The sequence below is a fragment of the Quercus lobata genome, chromosome 10 (genome assembly GCF_001633185.2).
Source record: "Quercus lobata isolate SW786 chromosome 10, ValleyOak3.0 Primary Assembly, whole genome shotgun sequence".
Taxonomy (NCBI): domain Eukaryota; kingdom Viridiplantae; phylum Streptophyta; class Magnoliopsida; order Fagales; family Fagaceae; genus Quercus; species Quercus lobata.
Window position 1 is genome coordinate 59,264,498 of NC_044913.1, and position 22,055 is coordinate 59,286,552.

A 22,055-nucleotide genomic window follows, 5' to 3' on the forward strand; every position below is an offset into this window, starting at 1 on the left:
GTTTGGAAACGCGGATCCAAACCCACACTTTAAGCCACCTGATCAAATCAAATCTTACCCCTACAACTCGACCAAGGTGGCAAAGGGCTTTGAGGGCTACTGGTCCAAATGTCAACTTGGTCTTATTTATGAAAGATACTAAAAGATTTTTTTATGGACAAAACTTAAGCACAATTCTTTAGCCGATGTATCTTAGGTTTCCTGATTAAATTCAAATGTGTGATTGCAATAGTCAAAGAGCCAAATAGTTTAATTAATTATCCTTGGGAGAGGATAACATTATTTTTGCTATATTGATCAATGCAATCAAATTGTTAGATTTAATTGAAGAACCTATGATACAACACCTAAGAAATTGTATCTAAATTTTTCCCAATTTCTATTGTTCTCACTTGAGCTAAGAAGGGACCGACTGTTCTTGTAAACCACATATCACAAATGGTTTACTTTCCAATCCCAAAATGTTACTGATTTTCTGTGGTCCAAGCTAAGATAATCTTTTCAAAATCAAGAAAAGTCTGTAACACTTTCTTCACTTGTGCTTCATTCTTTCATGAAGAAGAAAGATGTATTCATGATTTACAAAACTAAGATCCCTCAGCATCCTTGCGTTCAAGCACCCGCCGTGCTTCCTCTTCTGTAGCAGGAACAACATTCCGAATCTTCAGTCCACTTCTCATAGCCTCAGGATGGACCGAGAATGTAAAATAGAATTTGTTGGACACCTGTTCAATTGCAAAACATGAAACAAAACAAAGACATTTGCATTCTAAGCTTTGCAGCTTATAAATACAAACCAGGATGGTAGGTGAAATCATTCCATTTCATTTCACAGTGCATTTAATATATGTTTGTTATGTCTTTCATAGCATTTGATATGAGTGCATTTGCTTGAATATATTCAATATTTTAAGTGAATAGATTTTCATGAAAACTATCCTTTTGTAAGGTTGAAATCATTTTTGGTCACTTTTAACCTTAATTCATTTGCTTCTCATTATTTGGGTGGATAAATAATGCCTACTCCAAAGGTTAAATTTGTGGTTCAGATGCAATTGGAACACCAGAAATGGAAAAAGTTTTATTTTCATGTCCATGCAGAAGCCCCCCGCTGGGGAAAAAAAAAAGCTCACCTCACTGCTCCGGAACTCAGGCCTTGTAACATGTGCAACAACTTCCACATTTATCAGAGGTTCAGCTGGGTTCTCAAGTTCAGTGTAGAGCACACAAGACTTGAACCGGAGGAAATTTCCAACATCCACCTGCACCAGCACAATAAATGTTTAAATCCCATTGACATACACTGATATTTGCTGAAAATTGAATAATACTAACTGCTCAATGCAAGTCCCAAAACTAATTAATTCAAAAAATTTCAGCTTTTACAAAGTGATTATCACTGCAGAAATTTTACTTAAAACAGTTTTGTTTCCAACTACATTAGAATTTCACAATCAATGTGACTTTCACATGAGAAGTTGACAGTTCATGTTTTTCCCCAAGAGATCTAATCTGGCCCATAACAGATATATTACATAATTAGGCACGAACATTTGAACAGAAAGAATCTAGGTGGTTGGGAAGTATGATACATGGGCATATCTACACCTAAAGGACCCATGTCAAACACAGCAGTATATCAGTATATGTATGAGATGTGTCCAACAGACTATGCTTGCCTAACATGAACCATTCAGGTGTATTTGATTGTGAGAAATGATTTCCAGGATATTTGAAAATAGAAGTATGGCTGACAGTTCACTGTGTGATAAAAATACTTTCAGATGGTCCTTGGATGCATACTGAAAAAAAAAAATTTTACTTCAACAATTCAGTGCCTCCCAGAGTCCCAATATATATAGGGATAAGATGATTCAATACCCATACAACACAACTGCAGCCAAAATCTTCATCTAGGTCCTTGTAACATTATTTTGGGGATTTGAGAATGACTAGGGTGTAGAAGTGACTATACATTTGATAAATGATACTAGGAAAAAACAAGTCATAAGCAGAAATAAACATGCACACAAGACAGAAAATCACCGAGTCACCAATGAAGCCAATAAAAAATGCATAGGCCAGCTCCTAAGCCATCAAAAAGTCATCATGCAAAGACAATTTTATTACAAATCTAGAGCCTCTCATAGGTATTCCTATACAACCTTGAAGATGAAGGTAATACATAAGCGAATCATTCAGACTATCAGTTGTGAAACCCATTAGGCAAAAACATTGTTGACAATTGACACTTCTAAAAGGGTAATGTATCAATGTCAAACTCAGTCCAATAGACTTGCCTAAATGACATTTTCTTCACTCCTCACACCATTTAACCAATTCTAATTTTTTATGGGTATTACATTCACACCTACATAATAACTAAGCTCTCAAATCCTTTGTTCTTACATATATGGAACGATGAAATGCTAGATTATATATAGTAAATTTAATAAAGATTGTATCAATAAAGAGTGTGGTCAATACTTACAGGTTTAAAGAAATCAACATGATCAACTTCTAGAAAGTGTGGTTGCACACCAGCAAAGGCATAAGTTGTTGAGAAGGCCAGTTCAAATGCTCTTCGCATCAAAAATCCTCCAAAAATACGACCATGGATGTTCCTTTGTTGTGGCTGGCAAATAAAAGAGTTATCAAGGCAAGTATCCCTAATCAGGATGCTATCTCTGTCTGCCAATGCTGGCATATCACAGAAGATTCGCCCTTCGGCCAACAATGCATTGAGTCTATCTGAATCTTCATTCTCAAAATCTTTTTTACGTTCTGCTCTCCTCTTTTTCCTAAGCTTGTTCCTTTCTTCTGCTTCCTCCCAAAGTATCTTCTCTTGTTCACTTTTAGGTGAGACCTGATTAACTAGAGCTGATTTTCCGGTGTTGGAATCCCGAGCCACAAATGTGAAGTTAGCTATAAGAGATAGTGAATCTAACCCATTTCTGGCCTCTACAAAACAAATTACCAGGATAAAATATAGTAAGCAGTGAGAGATACCACCGGGGAGATTGTAATAAAAATTATCAAGGGAACATATAAAGATGAAGTATTCAGAAGGTTTTACAATTTTTTTTTTTTTTTTTTTTTTTTGTTATTATCAGTTCCATGACACAAGAACCTAAGTCAAAATCCCAGACTATGCAAAGCATTAATAAAATCAAAGGGAGACTTCAGCAAGAGCATCAAACCAAGCATTGGAACTCGTTATAAAAGCTCTCACAAGACAGAAATTGTACTCTATATCTTATAAACCAACTACTGATGACAATACACTAAGGTAGCCAGTGTGGGTGTTTGGAAAAATCTCCTTCCAACATCATATAGATAATATTGAGTTACAAAGTAATAAAGAAAAGTTATATAGAAATGGCGAGAGGGAGAAAGATAATTCAAGTGGAGGTGAGGGATTCCCACCTTTTCAATCTAATGTTTTGCTCTCAAATGTTTGATAGAGAGTGGCCCTAGCTAGACTCTAGAGTGACACAAAAAATTAAAAAGAAAAATCTAATGAAATATTGCAAAGCCAATTTGCAACCTAGATGGCTGTTCTCTTGGAATGATGCAATGAAAAATCTGTATATAGAACAACTTTTATAGAGACAAGGGGTATTGAACTGCCAATCATAGAACACAAGACCAGATGTTCCCTCAAACATAAATTAGACAGCCATTAATCAGGATAACGAATAGATAAAATTATATAGTCTGCATTCAGATTTGTAATCTATGCATATATAGAACTACCTCTATATGGAAGAATACATATATATCTAACTTAAATTCAAATTTTGTTTGCATACACTGACCATTAAAACTCTACAACATAAGGGTAGATGATTAAATACCACACAAAAACAAGAAATAAAATATGGAAATACTATAACATGGAGTTACTTGCCAAACTAAGGTATCCAGTTTCCAAAAATTCTAAATCAAGAAGCAGGATCTACAGATCAGATTTGGAAAAATCGAACATGTATGCAAGAAATTGTAAACTTATCCTGCAGCTCAGGTCATAAAAGAAAACAAAACTATTACTATATTACACTGTTATTTGTTCTGCAATACCTTTCTTGGACTGAGTCACTTCTAGTTGAATCTCCATGGAAGACCGCCCAACCCATGTAACAGCACCAACTATTTTCAAATCAGCGTCAACTTGGATGGGTTTCTTCAGAACCATCTTGTCAACAGAAGCTGTAACTAATAGCAAAGGTCTTGTTGTGCCATCATCATTGCAGCAGTGCTGGTCAAAGAAGTTATAAGTGAATCAAAGGAGCTAGGATAATGTTTAATTTACATCAGCAACAGTGGAACTGTTAAAAGCATAGACATTTCAGAGCAGTAATATCAAAGTAAATACACTAACTTATGAAATAGAGAGATGTAAATTTTTTTTTTTTTGGGGGGGGGGGGAGAGGAATTACGTATAAGGAAAAATACTCCATATCTCTAATTTCTCCTTATAATCAGTCAATGGAAAACAATATTCTTTTCTTTTCTCTGGTTTGCTTTACTTTAATTTACTATCATAGTGTGCGAACCAAGTCTAAGTGTTCAAGTTGAACCAGAATTCTGTCAAATGCAACCCAACCATTGACCTACAGCAGCTAATACTACACACAGCTTAAAGAGCATCCCTTACACTAATGAACACCAGTGGAACAGATTTAGGCACTACAATGACATCAAACCCCAGCAACACCAGCATGATAAAGCAAATCAGAAAGAATGCATCTTCCAGTTCAAAAAATACAAACACAAACTTGTAGGCCAAAAATAAAAGACCTCTACAGCATTTTGGGAATTACAGCTAGATATATTTGGCTTCAGGAGAAGTGGCTACTAATTCAAGCATAATACCTAAGAACCACACACACTTCAAAATCCACTGGTGTGTTTGTGTCAGACACACTGGGGACAATTTGCATGCATGTTCTCAGTATTTTGGGAGTAAAAAAGGATTCATTTTTTTATTTTATAAAACTTCATTTGATTTAAGATAGGTTATTAAAGATTTTGATACAACAACAAAGCCTTAGACCCAAACATTTTGTGGTCGGCTATGAAATCTCAACAAAATTAGTCAAGGTCCGCCACATGTATTATTTTCCTCCGTTCTATTCTATTTGAAATCATAACCTATGTTACTTCCTTAATTAACATATCCTTTGTAAATACCTTTACTAATGTTATTTTTAGTCTTGCTCCAACTCCCTCAACTTAAAATAAACATACATACATATATAAATTTCTGTATCCACACTATATGGTGTCCTAATTTTTCAAAATTTGTTTTCGGACCCCATTTCACAAACCTCCAAGCTCAGACCCCACAAACTTCAAACGACCATACTGCAAATTACATCAAAATACCCCATTTTACTTTTTTCACAAGAGTTTTAAAAGTACCTTGAATGCAATGGTTCCAGCAAGAGCATCAAGATCCTCCACCAACTTCCCCATCCTAATCTCATTCCACGGATTCCTGTACTGCTCTCTGAGTATATAATCTGACGAGAACTTATAAACAATACTAGTACGGCTTTGCCCCGGAGTTTTCTTCACAAGTTCTTCTTGTGAAGCCCCATCAGTTGATGTATCCACAACATTTCAAATATGCTCGACCTTGCTTCCCACAGAGCATTTGTCACAGGCGAATGGTACATTCCAGGCCACAGACTAATCGGTTTTCGAATCGAAGAGCCTGCATCAATAGGCTGTGAAGCATCAAATGGTGAACTAATAGTGGAAACAACAGGGATTGCAGAATCAGCAGGATTCGAATTGTTTCCACTAGAGAATGGCCTGGTTTGAATGAACTTGTATGAATTTGGATGATAAATCTTGGTCTTAATAATGGGTTTTGATTGTTTGGAAGAATTAAACAAGTTTTGATAACTGGGTTCATTGTTAAAGACGTAATTTTGATCAAGAAATGTGGTTTTGGAAGTGGGGTTTGATTTTTTTGCTGAATTTGTTATGTGGGCATTGATGGCTTTTGATTGTTTTGAAGAATTGGACAAGTTTGGATTACTGGGTTCATTGTTAAAGATTTGATTTTGATCATGAAGTGTGGCTTTTTTGAAAGTGGGGTTTGATTGTTTTGGTGAATTGGGTATGTGGGTATTGGTGGGAACAATGTTTTGTTTTGGAGATGGATTGGTGAGAGCTGTGAAGTATGAAAGGGGCGGTGAAGATTTGGATGTACAGAAAGGAATGGAGATTGGTTTGAAGAGGTGGTGGGAAAGTGACTTTCTGAGTAGCCTCATGGTTGTAGAATGAATGAAAAGGAATGGTTTCAGGTTACATGGGCTGTTTGTGTTTGGTTTAGTTGAACTTGAATAGTTCCATGAATCTAGGACACATGAATGTTGACTGCTGAGCAAAATCTTGAGAAGGTGTTTACATATTATGATTTTTAATTTTTAGCCTAAGGTAACTTGATCAATAAAATAAATTATTAAATATTTTGAAAATCTAACTATTGTATTATATATCCTTTACACTCTTAATACACATGTCAAAATTTTGAGTCAATTTGATATAATTTATTACGTGATCTATAAACTCATATTTTATAAATAATTTTAAATTACAAAAACTTGTAATTTAAATAATTTATTAATGATATAACTATTGATTTTTAATTTTTTAGAAATTTTGTAAGTATGAAAAATATAAAAAATAAGATATAATCTAATGGTGGATTTGTCAAAATTCACTTTCTATAAAAAGATAATGAATAAAGTTGTACCTTTAGGCTATGACTAATTTAATTGTAAACAAATCCAAAATACGAAATTGAAAATTTTTAATTGCATTTTTGGTGTCTAGCACTTTTGTTATTTTATATTATTATATATGTAATTCAAGACTCATTTATGTGTATAACTAACTTTAGTTGTTGCAGACTTATTTGTAGTAGGTACCAAATCTATACAATAGATAATATAATAATGAAGGCTTTGCATTTAATTTTGTTAATTGTTCTCTCAAAAAAAAAAAAATTTGTTAATTGTTAAGCCTATGTTGCGCCATTATTTGTAGTAGGTTACAAATCTATGCAATAAGATAATATAATAACGAAGGCTTTGCATTTAATTTTGTTGAGCATATGTTGTGTCATTAACAACCTATTATGCCATGTCACTAGCAAAATCAATTTACGTCTTTTTGAATTTTTAGATATTTCATTCCCCATCTTACTGTTGCACGATGTTATACTTTTTTTTCTTCATTTTTTGGACTGTTTTTCTCCCCCATAATTTCTCATTCCACCGTTACTCTTCATCAAACCCTCCTTCCATCTTCTTTTTCTTATAAATTTTTAAGGATAAAGTTTGGGTACAAATTTGGTTGTAGCTTAAAATTACAACTTTACTAAATATTTTTTTATTAAATATGAATTTTGACAGATGCACCATTGAATTACATTATCTTTTCATATCCTTCATACTTGAAAAATTTTCAAGAAATCAAAGATAAATAACTATGTTATCAATCAATTGTTTAAATTGAAAATTTTTGTAGTATAAAATTATACATAAAAAATAAATTTATCGATAATATAGTAAATAACATCTGATTAATACAAAATTTGATATGTGTGTAAGAGTATAAAAAAACATGTAATTCAATAGTTATATTTTCAAAATATGTAACAATATTAATTTTTTTAAGAGAAATATTAACAAGTACGGTGTGGTGTTTGTTAAGGTTTCCCTAATGTGAGTCCTACATAATAAAAAAATATGATAAATGAAAGAAAAAGACATAAAAATATTTATAAAGCTGAAAAATGACATAAAGCTGCAAAAAAAGACAAAAATTTATCAAAACAAAGTCAAAAAAATTGTTGTTAACCCTTTTTATAAAAAAGAAGTTATAGCTTAAGAGTACAACTAAGTTTATAGTTAAATTCTATCTAATTTTCAATTACTCCTTTTGCATCTCTCTCTCATTCATTTCAAGTTTTATTTTACCAACAACAAAAAGAGGTTATTTCTGTCCACTTTCTTTTCCTTTTGGTGGATTTTTATGATTTATGTCATCAATGTAGTGGATTTCTAATTATTTCTCACAAATCTATTTTGGGCTGAGACATTTTACTATTTTTGACTTGTTTAAGAGTTTATTATCTATTTCTTTGCTTTTCTTTTTCTTTTGGTGGATTTTAATGGTCTTGCACATCTATTTTGTGCTGATATATTTTACTGTTTTTGGCAGATATGTCTTGGATTATTCATTTTTTGCTATTTTGGTGTTTTACGTTCCATTCACAAGTCCTTCCTTTCTTCTCACTTTGGTTTGGTTTTAGTTTCGATTAATATTTAATTGTTTTAAAAGTGAAAATTTGAGTTTTACACGATACTTTGTCTATATATTTATAATTGAGTACCAATTGTTTAAGTGATTGTTTATTATATACTTTATCTCATATGTATGATAATAATATAATATTTCTTTTGAGATAGAGTTTAAATTTATAATACATGTTTTATGATAATTACTCTTTATTATAGGCTAAAACACCATTTAATTTTTGATATTGACAAGATTCAAACTTAATTATTTTATTTGATGATAAAAAAATTTATTTGTTGAGCTAACTAGATTCACGAACAATGTTCAATTGATAATTTGAAAATTTCTTCTCAATTTTTTTTTTCTTTGGATGATTGGAATTTGTAGTTTATTATACCACCATTGTTTGGGTTTATTTATTTATTTTTTTTATGACTTATGAAGTTGGGAAAATCTTAAGTTCATACTTCATACAACTTGACCTATGATATTCAACTACACAAAATAGAATATCATAAAATGTACACAGTTATTTCTGTGTACAACCAATAAGTAAACAAATCTATTTGTTCTTCAAAAAAAAAAAAAAAAAAAACTTCTTCGTTTTATTTATTTATTAAATGCACATTTCTGTTCAAAAAAAAATATTAAATGTACATTCCAATTTATTTTAAATATATGATTTTTTTAAAGTGCATCCTTAAATATACTTTTCTTTTAATAATCCGATGCCTACAACAAGAAAGATTGAGAATTTAAATCCTAATTTCTTAATAAATAAAACAGCTTAAAGACAGCCTTTTAACATTTATGTATTTTACCAAAAACATTTATGTAGAACCATTTTTAAAATTTTCATGTAAAAAAAAATTTTAATAAATAAAATTAAAGAAATGAAATAAATATGTTAATATTTCTTCCAAACATTTCCATCCACCCCATGGGTTAGCACCGTGTGCCAATAATAAATGACCAATATTTAAAAAAACCATCTTTTCAAAAATAAAAAATAAAAACCATCATGGAATCAATAAATTAAATTTTTTTTTTTTTTAAAGCTTAGCTTCAAACCAATTTTCCTTAAACTCACTATTTGATTATTGAAGAGACCATTTATATATAGTTTTAACCACATTATTTTTTTAGTAAACCATATTACTTGATTAAATAATACACATAAATAGTTTTATAAAAATGGCCACTTTGTGAGTTGGAGAAAATAACTCCAAAGTCATTCGAGACAAAATTTTGTCCATTTCAAATCTATACAAGGTTTTAGTTTTACTTCAAACCAGTTTAGGACATCTCTTCTAACTCAGTTAAATGCTTGTTTTCTCGACGGATAATTTTGTGTAAAAATAATTTTCCACGTTTTCTGGTATTTATTAGCATTAGAAAAAATGAATTAAAGGAAAATTAATTTTGATCAACATAAAAAGTATGACTTATTTATTAGAGATTCTTTTCCACTAATTCTTTTGGAAAATAACTCTATCTCATGCTAGGCTATATAAGAAAAGTTAGAAGATTATTTTCTAATACATTTAAGGTTGCTACCAAAAATTAGAAATGAAATAGTTTTATAGAAAATCTTTGTTTTTAAATAACTTATTTTTTAGAAAACTTTAAAATAAAAACAAACAAAATGTTATAGGAACATAAAGATATATATCACATGACATATTAAAAAAATGTCCTATGATATCATAATTGCTTTATTTAACTGCCACATACTCGAAAATAAATTACACACTGTCAGTTTTTACTATGTTTTTTTACCGCAACCTAGTTGGAGACAATTTTTTTTCTCATTTATGGGAAAATATTTTTAAATCAGTTTGAAGGAAAATGTTTTCTTCATAATCCTATTATATATCTGTTTTTTTAGAAATAATTACCCCATGCTGTAATTTGGACACTTTTTTCTTTTGACTTTCAAGTATTTTAAGTATTTTATGTATGAGAGTTGTCAATTCAGATATAACACTTTTAGATATATATTTGTTATAAATATTTATATATATATATATATATGTATATTTATTAAAAAGTACCAATAAAGTAACTAGTGTGATAGATAACGAAGACTTGAAAATTATTTAATTTTGTTTTTTAAAAACAAGCAAAACCCAAAAAAACAAAAAGGAAAAAAAAAAGAAAGAAAGAAAAAGAATGCCCAGAAGCAGAGACAGAGACAAAGACAGAGCATGAGCAACAGGAACACGGACACGAACACGAACACGAACACAGTAGAAGTAGAAGAAGAAGAAGAAGAATCTGTCATTGATCTCATCAATCACACCGGCGGCGACTCATCCACATCCTCCTCCTCCGCCCATGCCGATCCGATGGCCCCGCCATCACCACCACCACCTACGCCGGCCATCGTAATGTCCTCCAGAGATCCCGACGCTATCTTCAGCGGTGGCGGCATCAGGTTCCCTTCTCTCTCTCTGTTGATTTTTGTTTTTTTTACTTTCGTTTCAATTGTTATTAGAAAACAACAAAAACTTTGATCCTGAAAAAGCAAGTTTTTTTTTTTTTTTTTTTTTGTGAATTAAATTCCAAGAGAAATGAAATTTAGGTTGATTGTATATGATTTGAGAATTTGAACTTATTAGGTTTCAAAATCTAGTGTGATATATTTTTTCATTTCAATTGAAAGTAACCTAGTTACTTTCAATTTAATTCTCATGAGAAACAACAAACATTGATTATGGAAAGCGAATTATTTGTTTGTGAACTCAATTCCAAGAAACGAAATTGAATTTTTATTTTTTTTTTTTTTTTTTCTGTTATTTGTTTGAAAATGTTATTAGGTTATAAAATCTATTGTAATTTTTTTAATTAAAAAAAAAATTGGGTAAGTGCAATTCACAGAACTATACACGAATCAAACTCAAAGTTTGGGTTTTTTTCAGGGAAAAGTGATTTTTTTTTTTTTTTTTACCGAAATGATGGATTTTGTTCGATTTTAATGGGTACCAGTGAGGTGGGTTTGTGAGAGACTCTGAATTTTAATGCAAAATGTTGTGTATGTAGTAGAACTCTTTTTTTTTTTTTTTTTTTTTTTAAATCTAGGAAAGTAGTAGAACTCTTTTATGAGTATATATTTTGTGAAGGAAAATGCTAAAGGTGACACAAGTTTTACTACATACAGCTTACAAACTGATGAGTCAATGAATGTGATTAGTGGGTTTCAACAACCTCGTAACTGAATATTTGAATTGTCTCTTTATGATTGGTGACATATCAGTTTGTAAGGTTAATATAGTAAAACTTGTAGTATCTGTAGCAATACTCATTTCAGTGCTCGTTTGTGAATAATTATAGAGAAAAACCTAATTTCACAACTTCCTGACTTGTGCAAATGTGAGTGGCGGGCTGGGAAGCACGGATGCAGCACCAGAGGAGCCGCACCCGCGTTCAACGCAGCAACGCGCGAGGGACGCCACTGCCTGTGCTTCAGTGCCGCATCCAGCTTTTCTTTTTTCTTTTTCTTTTTTTTTTTCTTTTTTACAACTCGCGCCGGCGTGGCACAGACTCCGGCCGATTCGCGCTGACTCGGGCCATATTGGTCCATATCAGGAGAAACCGCCGAAACATCCAAAACGGCCGATTCAGGCCAAAATTCAATAACAAACCCTAATGGCCTAATCTCTCTCATGCATTCTTCAGTCTTCACTTCAAACTTCAGCTCTCTCTCTCACTCGTCTCTCTGTGCTTTCTACCTCTCTGTCTCTGCTCTCCGTCTCCCCTGTGTTGAGAGAGTACTATATACATGGGCTTTGGCTTTGTTGATTGTTCATGGGCTTTGGCTATACATTTTGCTTTTAACGTGCCATACTAAAAACATTTTAATAGTAAAAATACTACTAACAGGCCATAGTAATTTTTAAGAATATTTTAATAGTAAAAATATATAAAAAATATAAATAAAATATTTTTAATAATTTTTTAATCGTCGCACCCCGCCACACCTGCACTCTACTTTTTCAAAAATTGTTGACTCCCACACCTGCACTCGAATCCGGAAACACACCTGTGCTTCATGGGTGGCGGGACACTTTTTGCCCATGTAGACGCACCACTTGCTATTGCATAAGGCAACAAGTTGTGAAATTGGGTGTGAGGATGGGTGTGTCCATAGGAGAACTGATATTTTGAATTCAGTTCACGCAAAAGCTATGGCTACATGTGTATTCATTCTTGATTTGGTTGATTAGCATGTGTATGATGATGAACGTTTTGGGAGTAAGTAAGCCTTCTTAAATAAACATGGAGAGTAGGGGGCATTAATGACTTATTTGTGAGTTAATTCAAAGAAAGAAAAAAAAAAAAAAAGGTTTGAATTGGGTGGTTTGATGTAGGCTTTACTAGTGCTATAAATATTTAATCATAGGTGAGTGATGTCAAAAGACAAGGTTGTTGAATTGAGGTTGACTATGATTGTGGAATTTGAAGTATATTTTGTGGTTCAAGAATATTTTTAGGTTTAAACTCTAGTGCTTTTTCTTTTTCTAAATGTAAACCTATTTTGTAAAGGTAAGTACATTGCATACAACCATATGGGATTCAAACTTTGAGTTTAAAAGTTAAGGTCTTTTCCCTTATGTTAAAGCTATAGCTACATATGTACTCACTCTTGAGTTAGTTGGGACTCAAAAAAAAAAAAAGGGGGAGAAGGGGGGGGGGGTGTAAGTATGAGCTAAACTTTCATTGCATTGCCTACCAATTACCTTTCCTTGACTCTGTACAAGTGTACAACCTATTTTACAACCTTTTTATATGTTTATAAAGCACATGGGTTTGGGTTGTATGATTATAATCTAGCTCTGATAAAGTCCTAAGTAAAACATTCATTGCAGTGGACTTTATTGGTAGTTTAGTCCTGGTGTTGATCTGCGGGAATTCAACCTGAATTTTAAGTATCTCTATCTTGTTCATATATGATAGTTTAAAAGCATAATTTCTATAGTAAGTTTCCCCTCCAAATTTCATGGTGATCAGTTCTAATGGAAAGTTTAAACTTTTTGAAATTCTATTCTGCCAGATTTGAACCTCATGCACGTTCAATTTTAACAGTGTGAGCATGGATTGCTTGGATTGTACTTAATCTCAGTTAGATGTCAGAGATCAATTACAGTATTCAGCAATGACAAGAATTTCATAATGATTTATGTCATGGGAATTATATGATTTTTTAATTTTAAAGGACTTATGAACCCTTGATACATGTTTATAGAGAATACCATGAGTTTGGTAAAATACCTTTGTTTGGAATCTTGTCTTGGTTTTTTTTTTTTTGGCAAAAGGAAGACTGCTTTATAGTGTAATTTCGACTGACAGTTCTTGAGACTGGTTGCAGTTGTAAGTCTGACCAAATCTTCTATTTATTGTTTAGCTTTCTCACTGGAAATCAAAATGGAAGTTTCAACTATGGATATTCCACTTTCAAGGGTAAAAGAGCTTCCATGGAGGATTTCTACGAGACAAGGATTTCAGAAGTTGATGGTCAGATGGTTGCTTTTTTTGGTGTTTTCGATGGTACGGCCTAGGTTTTTATTACCTATCCATGGTACGATTTTGTTTTTTTGAGTGTCTTATATCAGGAGAAAATTCATGGCTGGCGGTGCCTTGTTCTTTCTGCTAGACTTGTTACCTTTCTGGGTTGAATATTTTTCTAGTGTTCAGGTCCTTGTGGACAGTCTAGATGCTTGTTTATCAACTTCTCTCATTGTTATGTGTTTACATGGATGTTGTGGTCCAATTCAGGCCATGGAGGGTCGAGAACTGCTGAATACCTTAAAAATAACCTTTTCAAGAATTTAAGTGGCCACCCAGATTTTATCAATGACCCAAAGACAGCCATTGGTATGAAGTTGGTGAATTTCTGGTGTTATTATGTACGAAATGCCGATTCAAGTTTTTTTTTATTCACATGGGTAATGAACTAGAAGCAATTTACATTTCTGTTTTCTGTTATAGTTGAAGTATTTAAACAGACAGATGCTGATTACCTCAATGAAGAGAAAGGTCAGCAAAAAGATGCTGGTTCAACTGCAACAACTGCTCTGCTCTTAGGGGACCGTCTGCTTGTTGCAAATGTTGGTGATTCTAGAGTTGTTGCCTGTAGAGCTGGTTCAGGTTGATGCCTTCTCTGTCAAGATTGTGATTTATTGGACTAATGCCTGTAAATTAAGGATGAACTTAGAGAAATAAAGAATCTCTCACTGATTATAGTTCTTATTTTGTTTTGATAATGATTTTCTTACAAAAATTGCTTTTGCAATGACATCTCTATGCTGGACTGATGGATTGACTTCCATAGGTATTATGTTGATATGTATAAGAATACAAATATTTAATCAACAATTCAATATCTTGTATCTCTTTAATTGTGTGATCATTATTGCCTTCTTATGCAGCTATCCCATTGTCTATTGATCACAAACCTGAAAGATCTGATGAGCGCCAACGGATTGAACAGGCTGGAGGTTTCATCATTTGGGCGGGTAAGTTGCATCTTCGTGGTCTTGTATGTTTGCATTTGTTGTTTCTGGGACCCTGGGTTTGCGTGTGATGTGAACTTCTGCTGTGGGAAGTTTTTATCTACTTTGTAGTTTTTGCCTAAAGAATATAGTGCCACTGGAGAACAACTTGGACTGTGTTTAGCTAACTACACCTAACACTTAAAAGTTGAAAAGTTGTGTCAAAAAATTTTATAGTTTATTGGTTTAGATCTCTTTTGACTTTTGTGAATTACTTCACTCTTAACATTCAGAATAAGAACAGCATGTGAAAAACTTGACTTGTATTGCACATGGATTTTGGAAATCAATCGTGGTGATGTTGTAGTAAGCACGTTGCACCAGCCCCTCAATTTGCAACATAAACAAACTTTTGTTTACATCTTATGCAGCCAATTTTAATACTGATTATATACAAACATATCATTTAATTATCTGCATATTGATCTACCTTAGGAAGAAAAGGAAAATAATACTAATAATAATTTGCCCATTAATCAATCATCTCCCCCAGGGGTGGGGGGGTGGGGGGGATACCTTACTAATAATTTAAAAAATACATAATAATCTACAATTTGAGAGGCTGAACAGTTAAGTTGGTTTTTTCACAATTCATTTTTGATACAAATATAATTGCATTTGAAACTGAATTCTTGTACAAAGAATGCCAATGAGCTATAGCTCAACTTGCGCTTCCTTTCCTCGTAAGTGCTAGGTTGAGGGTGAAGTCATGAGTTCAAGACCTATTGGGAGTGTGCATAACTTACCAATCAAACAATCTTGAGTAAAGAATAATTCAAAAAGTATAAGTAAACATAATGATAACTTACCAATCAAACAACCTTCCTGTACATAGTTGTTTTCCTTTCTTTTGTTTGTACATATTTTTTTTCTGGCTGCTTTATTCTTCTAATGAAGTAGTCTTCTCTTAATACAAGTTTTCTTACCTAAAAAGCCCTCTGATATGTGTGTTGTGCATCTTGGAAGGCCAGTAACAATGAAAGGTGTTAATTTCAATGAAATTGTTCCTGACAATTAATAGCATTTTATTTTAATTTTAGGTCATATCATTGATCCAAGGTATGATTTGGTTTCATTTCAAAGTGTGGTTCATTTTAAACTTAATCTGATTGGTGTTTATAGATTCTGAAAGTAAACTGTAACTGAGAAATGTTGATGATATCTAAGGTTTCTACTTCTAGTCTTTTTCAGTACTGTTTTTTTAGATTCTTGCAATCATGGTTTCTTGTGTATTCCCCTTTTATTTTTTTCACAATAAAGTTGGTGTTTTTTTTTTTACATTATTTGGGATATCCACTGCTGTTGTCTCTGGTATCTATTATCAATTTTTTTTTTTTTGCCTTGTATAATAAATTAGGTGCTGACAGATCAGTTGTGGGCTAGCTTTGTTACTGTATTGTCTCAAGTGATAGAAATTAGTGTTTAAGCAACAATTCTTGTAAACTTCTAATCTGTTGCCATGCTTTCACAGGAACATGGAGGGTTGGTGGTGTTCTTGCTGTTTCTCGTGCATTTGGAGATAAACTACTCAAGCCATATGTTGTTGCTGAGCCAGAAATACAGGTGAACTTTTTCCTTTCTATTCTTTTGCAGTTGAATGCTGAGGTTATCATCTGACCACTTTTTTGCATTTAAAAGAGGCATTTAACTATGGTCAGTTTTTCAATTATAAAGTAAGACATTACACATATGCTCAGTCAGTTTCTCTTGTAATTGTATGCGATAAAATTAAATAAAAATAAAATAAACAAACAAATTTTTTCAAACAGGTGGAACATAAGATGGCTTTCACTCAAGTTGTAAGGAGGATGGGTTTGGTTTGTGATAGGTCTTAGGTTCAACACTTACCTTGCGCAGGAAAAAGGGTAAAACACACGACATTAATTGAACTATAGCCAATGAGCTCTTGCACAAATGACACGATTGAATTGTAAAGTATAGAAGTTTAGGGTTTGGTGAGAAGAAAGAGAGAGAAGAATGAACTGAGAAAGAGATTAGAAAATAGGTTTACGGTTCAATAGTTTAGTCCCTTCCTTAGCGTATATTTATATTAGAGTGATGTGACATGATTACAAGAATACCCCTAAGCTAATACAAGTATAGTAAGTTAATTGTAAAATAACTACATAACAGGAGGTGCACACTTCCCTTGGAAAAGAATCTAGAAACCTCAAGTTGCTATACAGGTTGCTTTCTTCCTTTGGACAGCTTCATTAGGGAAAAATTTATTAGCGGAAAATCTTATAAGAAAACACATCATTTTGGTGAGTTGGTTTTGTATGTGAAAAGGTGATGGGGAGACTATTGATCATCTGCTTCTTCATTGCCCTATGGCCAAAGAGATGTGGGATATGGTTCCATTGATAACCTAATGCACAATAACCTGAAATAACACATTATGATCAGATCACCACTATGAAGAGGTGTACACCTCCCCTAACATCTTTTAAAAAATTTCATTCTCTAATTGCTTTGTGCTAAGAGTTTTGTAGCTTAGTGGCATTGCTTGGTCTCCTTTATGAGGAGAATTAGGGTTCAAATTTCCCTCCTTTATTGGTTATAACAATTGAATTATTAAAAAAAAACCTCTAATTGATTTATGTACCTGTCTGTAAGTTCTTATAATTTTCTCTTAAAAAGGATTCATACATGAATAATGGCTAAATTTTATACCAGTCATCAACCTACTGAAAGCCTCCTTTATTTGGTTTTGGGATTAGCTCTGTGCATAATATAGGGTAGAAAGCACTGACAAGGCATAATTTTAATTTTCTTTTTATAATAGCCATTTTACTTTGCTGAGCATATTGCTTTACTATCTCAACTTGCCTTGTTAACCATTTATTTAATTTTATTGTCTACTGCCTAGGAAGAAGAAATTGATGGTGTAGACTTTATAATTATTGCAAGTGATGGACTTTGGAATGTCATATCAAACAAGGTGAGTGTTTGTTAAGCCTTTAAGTTATCTGCCATCAAATATAATGAAATTAATTTTGAGTTGCCTTTTGAGTTTTGTTCCAAAAATGTTTTGGCTTTTAATTTATGCACATAAAAATTAATTTAGATTCTTTGAAATGGATTTTCCTTCTCCCCCCCCCCCCCCCTCCTCCCCAAGGAAATTAGAAAGTGGTGGCAGTACTTCTTTGATATCGTGAATCGTGATTTAGAATAGTTTAGGGGAGCTACCAAATATTGTGGTTTTTCTTCTTTCATATAGTGATTATATTTTTTAAAAGAGCTTTTGTAGGGCTTATGTGTTTGGTACCTAATTTTTTGTTGTTCAATTCCTTTTAGTGGTCATATTCTCTATTTAGATTCCTAGTTTAATCTACGTTATTAGGCTATTTGAATTGTTAATGAGAAAAATTTTAGATATTAGATTGTTGCGTCCTCCTCTGTAGATGTCTTGTTTTTCATTAGGTTGATTATGAGCATGTGTATTTAAGGGTGACAATATATTTGTCTTTGGTGGTTGCAAGAGCAGCCTCAAAAGGAATTGGCTGCAAACAAGAAAATAAGTGATTATTAGCATTGTTAAATTCAAAAATGCCGGGCATAAGTTATTTTTTGTTGGAGTTTGAAAGAAGCTCTTATATTAGTCTGGATTAATTTGAACCTCCTACAGTGGAGACTTCAGGCAGCTTGGCAATATGATCAGGATGGCTTCCAGGATCATGCATTTTAGCTTCTGAGCTACTGAGATACATTAGGTTCTTCTAGGTAGGTAGAACCTTTACAGTTTACAATATGTTGGAGGGAGAGGAGTGATAGAATCCCTGTTTTTGGTAGGAGGGAGAATGGAAGGTGGCGAAACCCTCTGGCCCACCAAAATTAAGGGATTGTTTGGTAAAGTGCTTTGAGCAACAGTTTTCAGTGTTTAAATAACATTACATGCATTTCCACACACTTTTTCATCCACACATATTTCCAAAAAATACAAACAACATTACTAGAACAACATTACCCCTAAACCCCCAAAAGTATAGGGATTGGTGGAGGGAGAGAGGATGGTGTGAGGGGTTATTAACATTGGGATTTCATCGGAAGGTACAATTTGTTTTATGTAAGAGTTTAATGTACATGGACACATGTGCATGAGAGAGAGAGAGAGAGAGAGAATGGAGAGGGGGGGAGGGGAGCAAAATGCTGTGTGCATAGCGTGTGGATGTAGATTGGATCTGAAATCTCCTTTTACTTGCTTTTCAAAGTTGAGTCCCCCTCCCCCACGCCTCAGTGAGAGAAGGGTGAAAATTTCTAGCTTCACTGTTAATCTTCAGCCAGAATTGTTGTATCTTTACTGCTGGAAAACTGTTTCCCCATCTTTACTGTTTACCCAGAATTGTTGTATTGTTAAGTTTGGACCTTGAACCTCCTACTTAACCACAGAGTTCTGAAAGTCAAAGAATTGGCTATGAAGCACTCCTTTACTTGTGCACACGTTATTTTTGTGTAGTGGGTATGAGAATGATAAACGTAGTAGATTACATGTTTTCTGTTTTGCTGTAGCAGTAGTTTTATCGTCTCTTTTTTCTCCTATAATTTCATGTCATTTACTGCATAAATTGTTTTACAAGAAACTGCAATGTCTCAGAGTGCTGTATCTTCTCTTTCAGGATGCTGTGGCTTTAGTGCAGGATATACCAAATGCAGAAGAGGCATCAAGAAGACTTATAACAGAAGCTTTTGCACGGGGAAGTTCAGATAACATTACTTCTATTGTAGTTCGGTTTGATAAATCATGAGCACGTATTAAGAGTATCAGGTATTAGTCAGTGGTCTTGCCTATCATTTTTTAATTTGATGGAATACTTTTTGTAATTATCCTTCTTTTTTAAATCTTGCAGGTTTTAGGACCATTAAAGTATCTGCGCCAGTTATGAAAAAGCAGTTTCTTTCAATTTAATTTTTTTTTTAATGTTGTTGTTAGTTTATTATTGTGATAGGCTTGACAGCCGAGCTTTCATGCTGTTGATCCTGAATGACACTTTATTTTGTGTTTGATTGATGGTTTATGACATTGATATAAATTTAAATCTTAGTTAATCTCACATTTGAAAATCCTAGCCTGTATTTTTTTATTGACTTTACTGTTTGCTGGAGCTTATTTTCAGTTTAGTTGGCCTATGCAATCTTGGATACAGGTTCGGTCACATTATACAGGGTATTAGAATGATTAGTTCTCATTTAATGGGATTGATTTTTAACTTTAAGCACATCAGCAAGATCGCAAATTATGCAACCCATAGTTTGGCGAAGCATGCGCAGTTTGGACAAGAAAAACAAATTTAGTTAGAAGACACTCCCCAATGGGCTTTTTTTGTGTTCCAAATATTCATATGTTACAAAAAAATTATCACTAACAAACATTTGCATGAAGTTATTTAGTTATGTTACTCCTTTTGGAACTTGAGCTTACTAAACTTGAGTTCCAAGCAGATGTGGATTGTCTGACATGGTATTTTCAATCTAACAATCTATGTGAGAGGTTATTTGCTTAGAATTTGAGTTTGTAAACTCGATTTTCACTTGGAACTCGAGTTTCAAAAGAGACTATATAACTAAATAACTTTGGACGGAAGCTTTTTAGTTATTTTTTTTTTTTTGCTAGAAGAGAATATTTGGAAAAAAAAAAATGCCCCTCCCCAGTGTATTGTAGACTTTGTCAGTTATGATAGTTCCTCTATGAGCCCCTAGCCTATCCTCTTTCTATTATTGAAATTTTCTCTGGTTTAATACATCATTGAGTTTTCCATTCCAAAACAAAAAGACCCCAGTACCCTCTCTTTTTCAATGGACTTCCAAATCCACACATCATGTCTCTTCTATTCTTTCCTCTCTCTCAATTCCAAACAGCACAACGCCACAACCCACTGGATTAAAGAGCACTTCAACCCTCGCTCTACAGATCATTCACTCATGCATCACATAGACTCTCTCTAGGTCCCAGGTCAGAGAGTGAGAATCTAGGGTGTAGTTGAAGCGGGTAGATAGAGAGCAGGCAGTCAGAGAGAGAAATGGAGATTGGAGGTAAAATGGAAAGTACTAATCTTGTTTGATCTATTATTTTAATGTTTTTTATGGCTTAAATAGTGAAAATGGTGAGTTAAGTTACGGAAGGAAGGCTAGCAGAGTTGACCTCAAGTGGACAAAGTGTTAACTTTTAAACTACAGGTCGGCAATGTAAAACCGAGCCTGACCTCAAGTGGGTAAATATGTAAATAACCAAAAAAAGAACAATTAAAAACAACACATGCCTCTATCTCTTCCCTCAAAAAAAAAAAAAAAAAAAAAAAAAAAAAAAAAAAAAAAAAAACAACAACAACAACAACAACACATGCCACCCTTATAGATAAAGCCATTCAATTTGTTTCTTCACTTGTTAATATATTGATAAAGAAAAAATATACACTTGCTAGAGTCAAAACCAGCATGATTGAGGGGAAGAAAATCTTCAATGATAAATTGTGTTAGGCGGTTGGCCCTTGAGCAAAACCAAATAAATAGGAGTAGCCATTCTCAATAATCATTCATCTCCAACCCAATAGAAAATAACAATACTTGGAATTGCAAAAAAAGGGGGAGGGGGAGGAGAGCGAGTGTGGTGTAGGATCAATAACCTCTAGGAGAGTGATTTTATAGAACCTTCAACCTAGGACTTAAAAATCAGTATCAAGCGAATAAGAATGTTTGAAAAAAAATATAGGAAAATATATTAGAACCTAGTCACCGGCATCTAAGAATGTTTGAAATCAATACCGAGCATGATAGAACCCAAAAATCAACCCTTAGAATCAATACCAAGCATGATAGAACCTAAAAATCAACCCTTGGAATCAACACCAAGCACTAGAGAAAGACCTCTGCCTTCATAATCATATGCGTATGATACTAAATTTTGGGACCTTTAATAGAATCCTTAAACTCCATTATATATATATTAGACAAAAAAAAAATGAAATGAAATAAATTTCTAATCTACCAAGAAAGGAAATAACTTGTAAAGTATTACATTAAAGGCAAAATTAAAGAGAATAAAATCTTTAAAGTCTCAACATCCATTGGCATCAATCACGATCAATAAAGTCCAAGAAAATCAATCATTATTAATATAACACTTATGATGTCTGCACCAAAATGCTAATATTGGACAAGTTTCTTAAATATTACAACTTGATTATAAAA

The 22,055-nt window shown here is 33.0% G+C and overlaps 1 protein-coding gene and 1 pseudogene across 2 annotated transcripts; one reads left to right on the forward strand and one right to left on the reverse strand.

Annotated features, from left to right (window-relative positions):
• Positions 1-248: 248 nt before the first annotated feature.
• Positions 249-6,403, reverse strand: LOC115963640 (annotated as a pseudogene). The gene is made up of 5 exons (XR_004085861.1): positions 5,425-6,403; positions 4,081-4,258; positions 2,492-2,961; positions 1,134-1,262; positions 249-725 (listed from the first exon to the last, which is right to left on the reverse strand). The product of XR_004085861.1 is annotated as an acyl-coenzyme A thioesterase 9, mitochondrial-like (transcript).
• A 4,055-nt stretch (positions 6,404-10,458) lies between these two features.
• LOC115963641 (probable protein phosphatase 2C 11) lies at positions 10,459-19,951 on the forward strand. The gene is made up of 9 exons (XM_031082732.1): positions 10,459-10,756; positions 13,724-13,866; positions 14,095-14,193; positions 14,308-14,466; positions 14,748-14,834; positions 16,342-16,433; positions 17,740-17,811; positions 19,487-19,635; positions 19,718-19,951. Exons 1-8 carry the CDS (start codon positions 10,527-10,529, stop codon positions 19,613-19,615), a joined length of 1,011 nt encoding a protein of 336 aa, XP_030938592.1. The 5' UTR covers positions 10,459-10,526; the 3' UTR covers positions 19,616-19,635; positions 19,718-19,951.
• Positions 19,952-22,055: the final 2,104 nt, after the last annotated feature.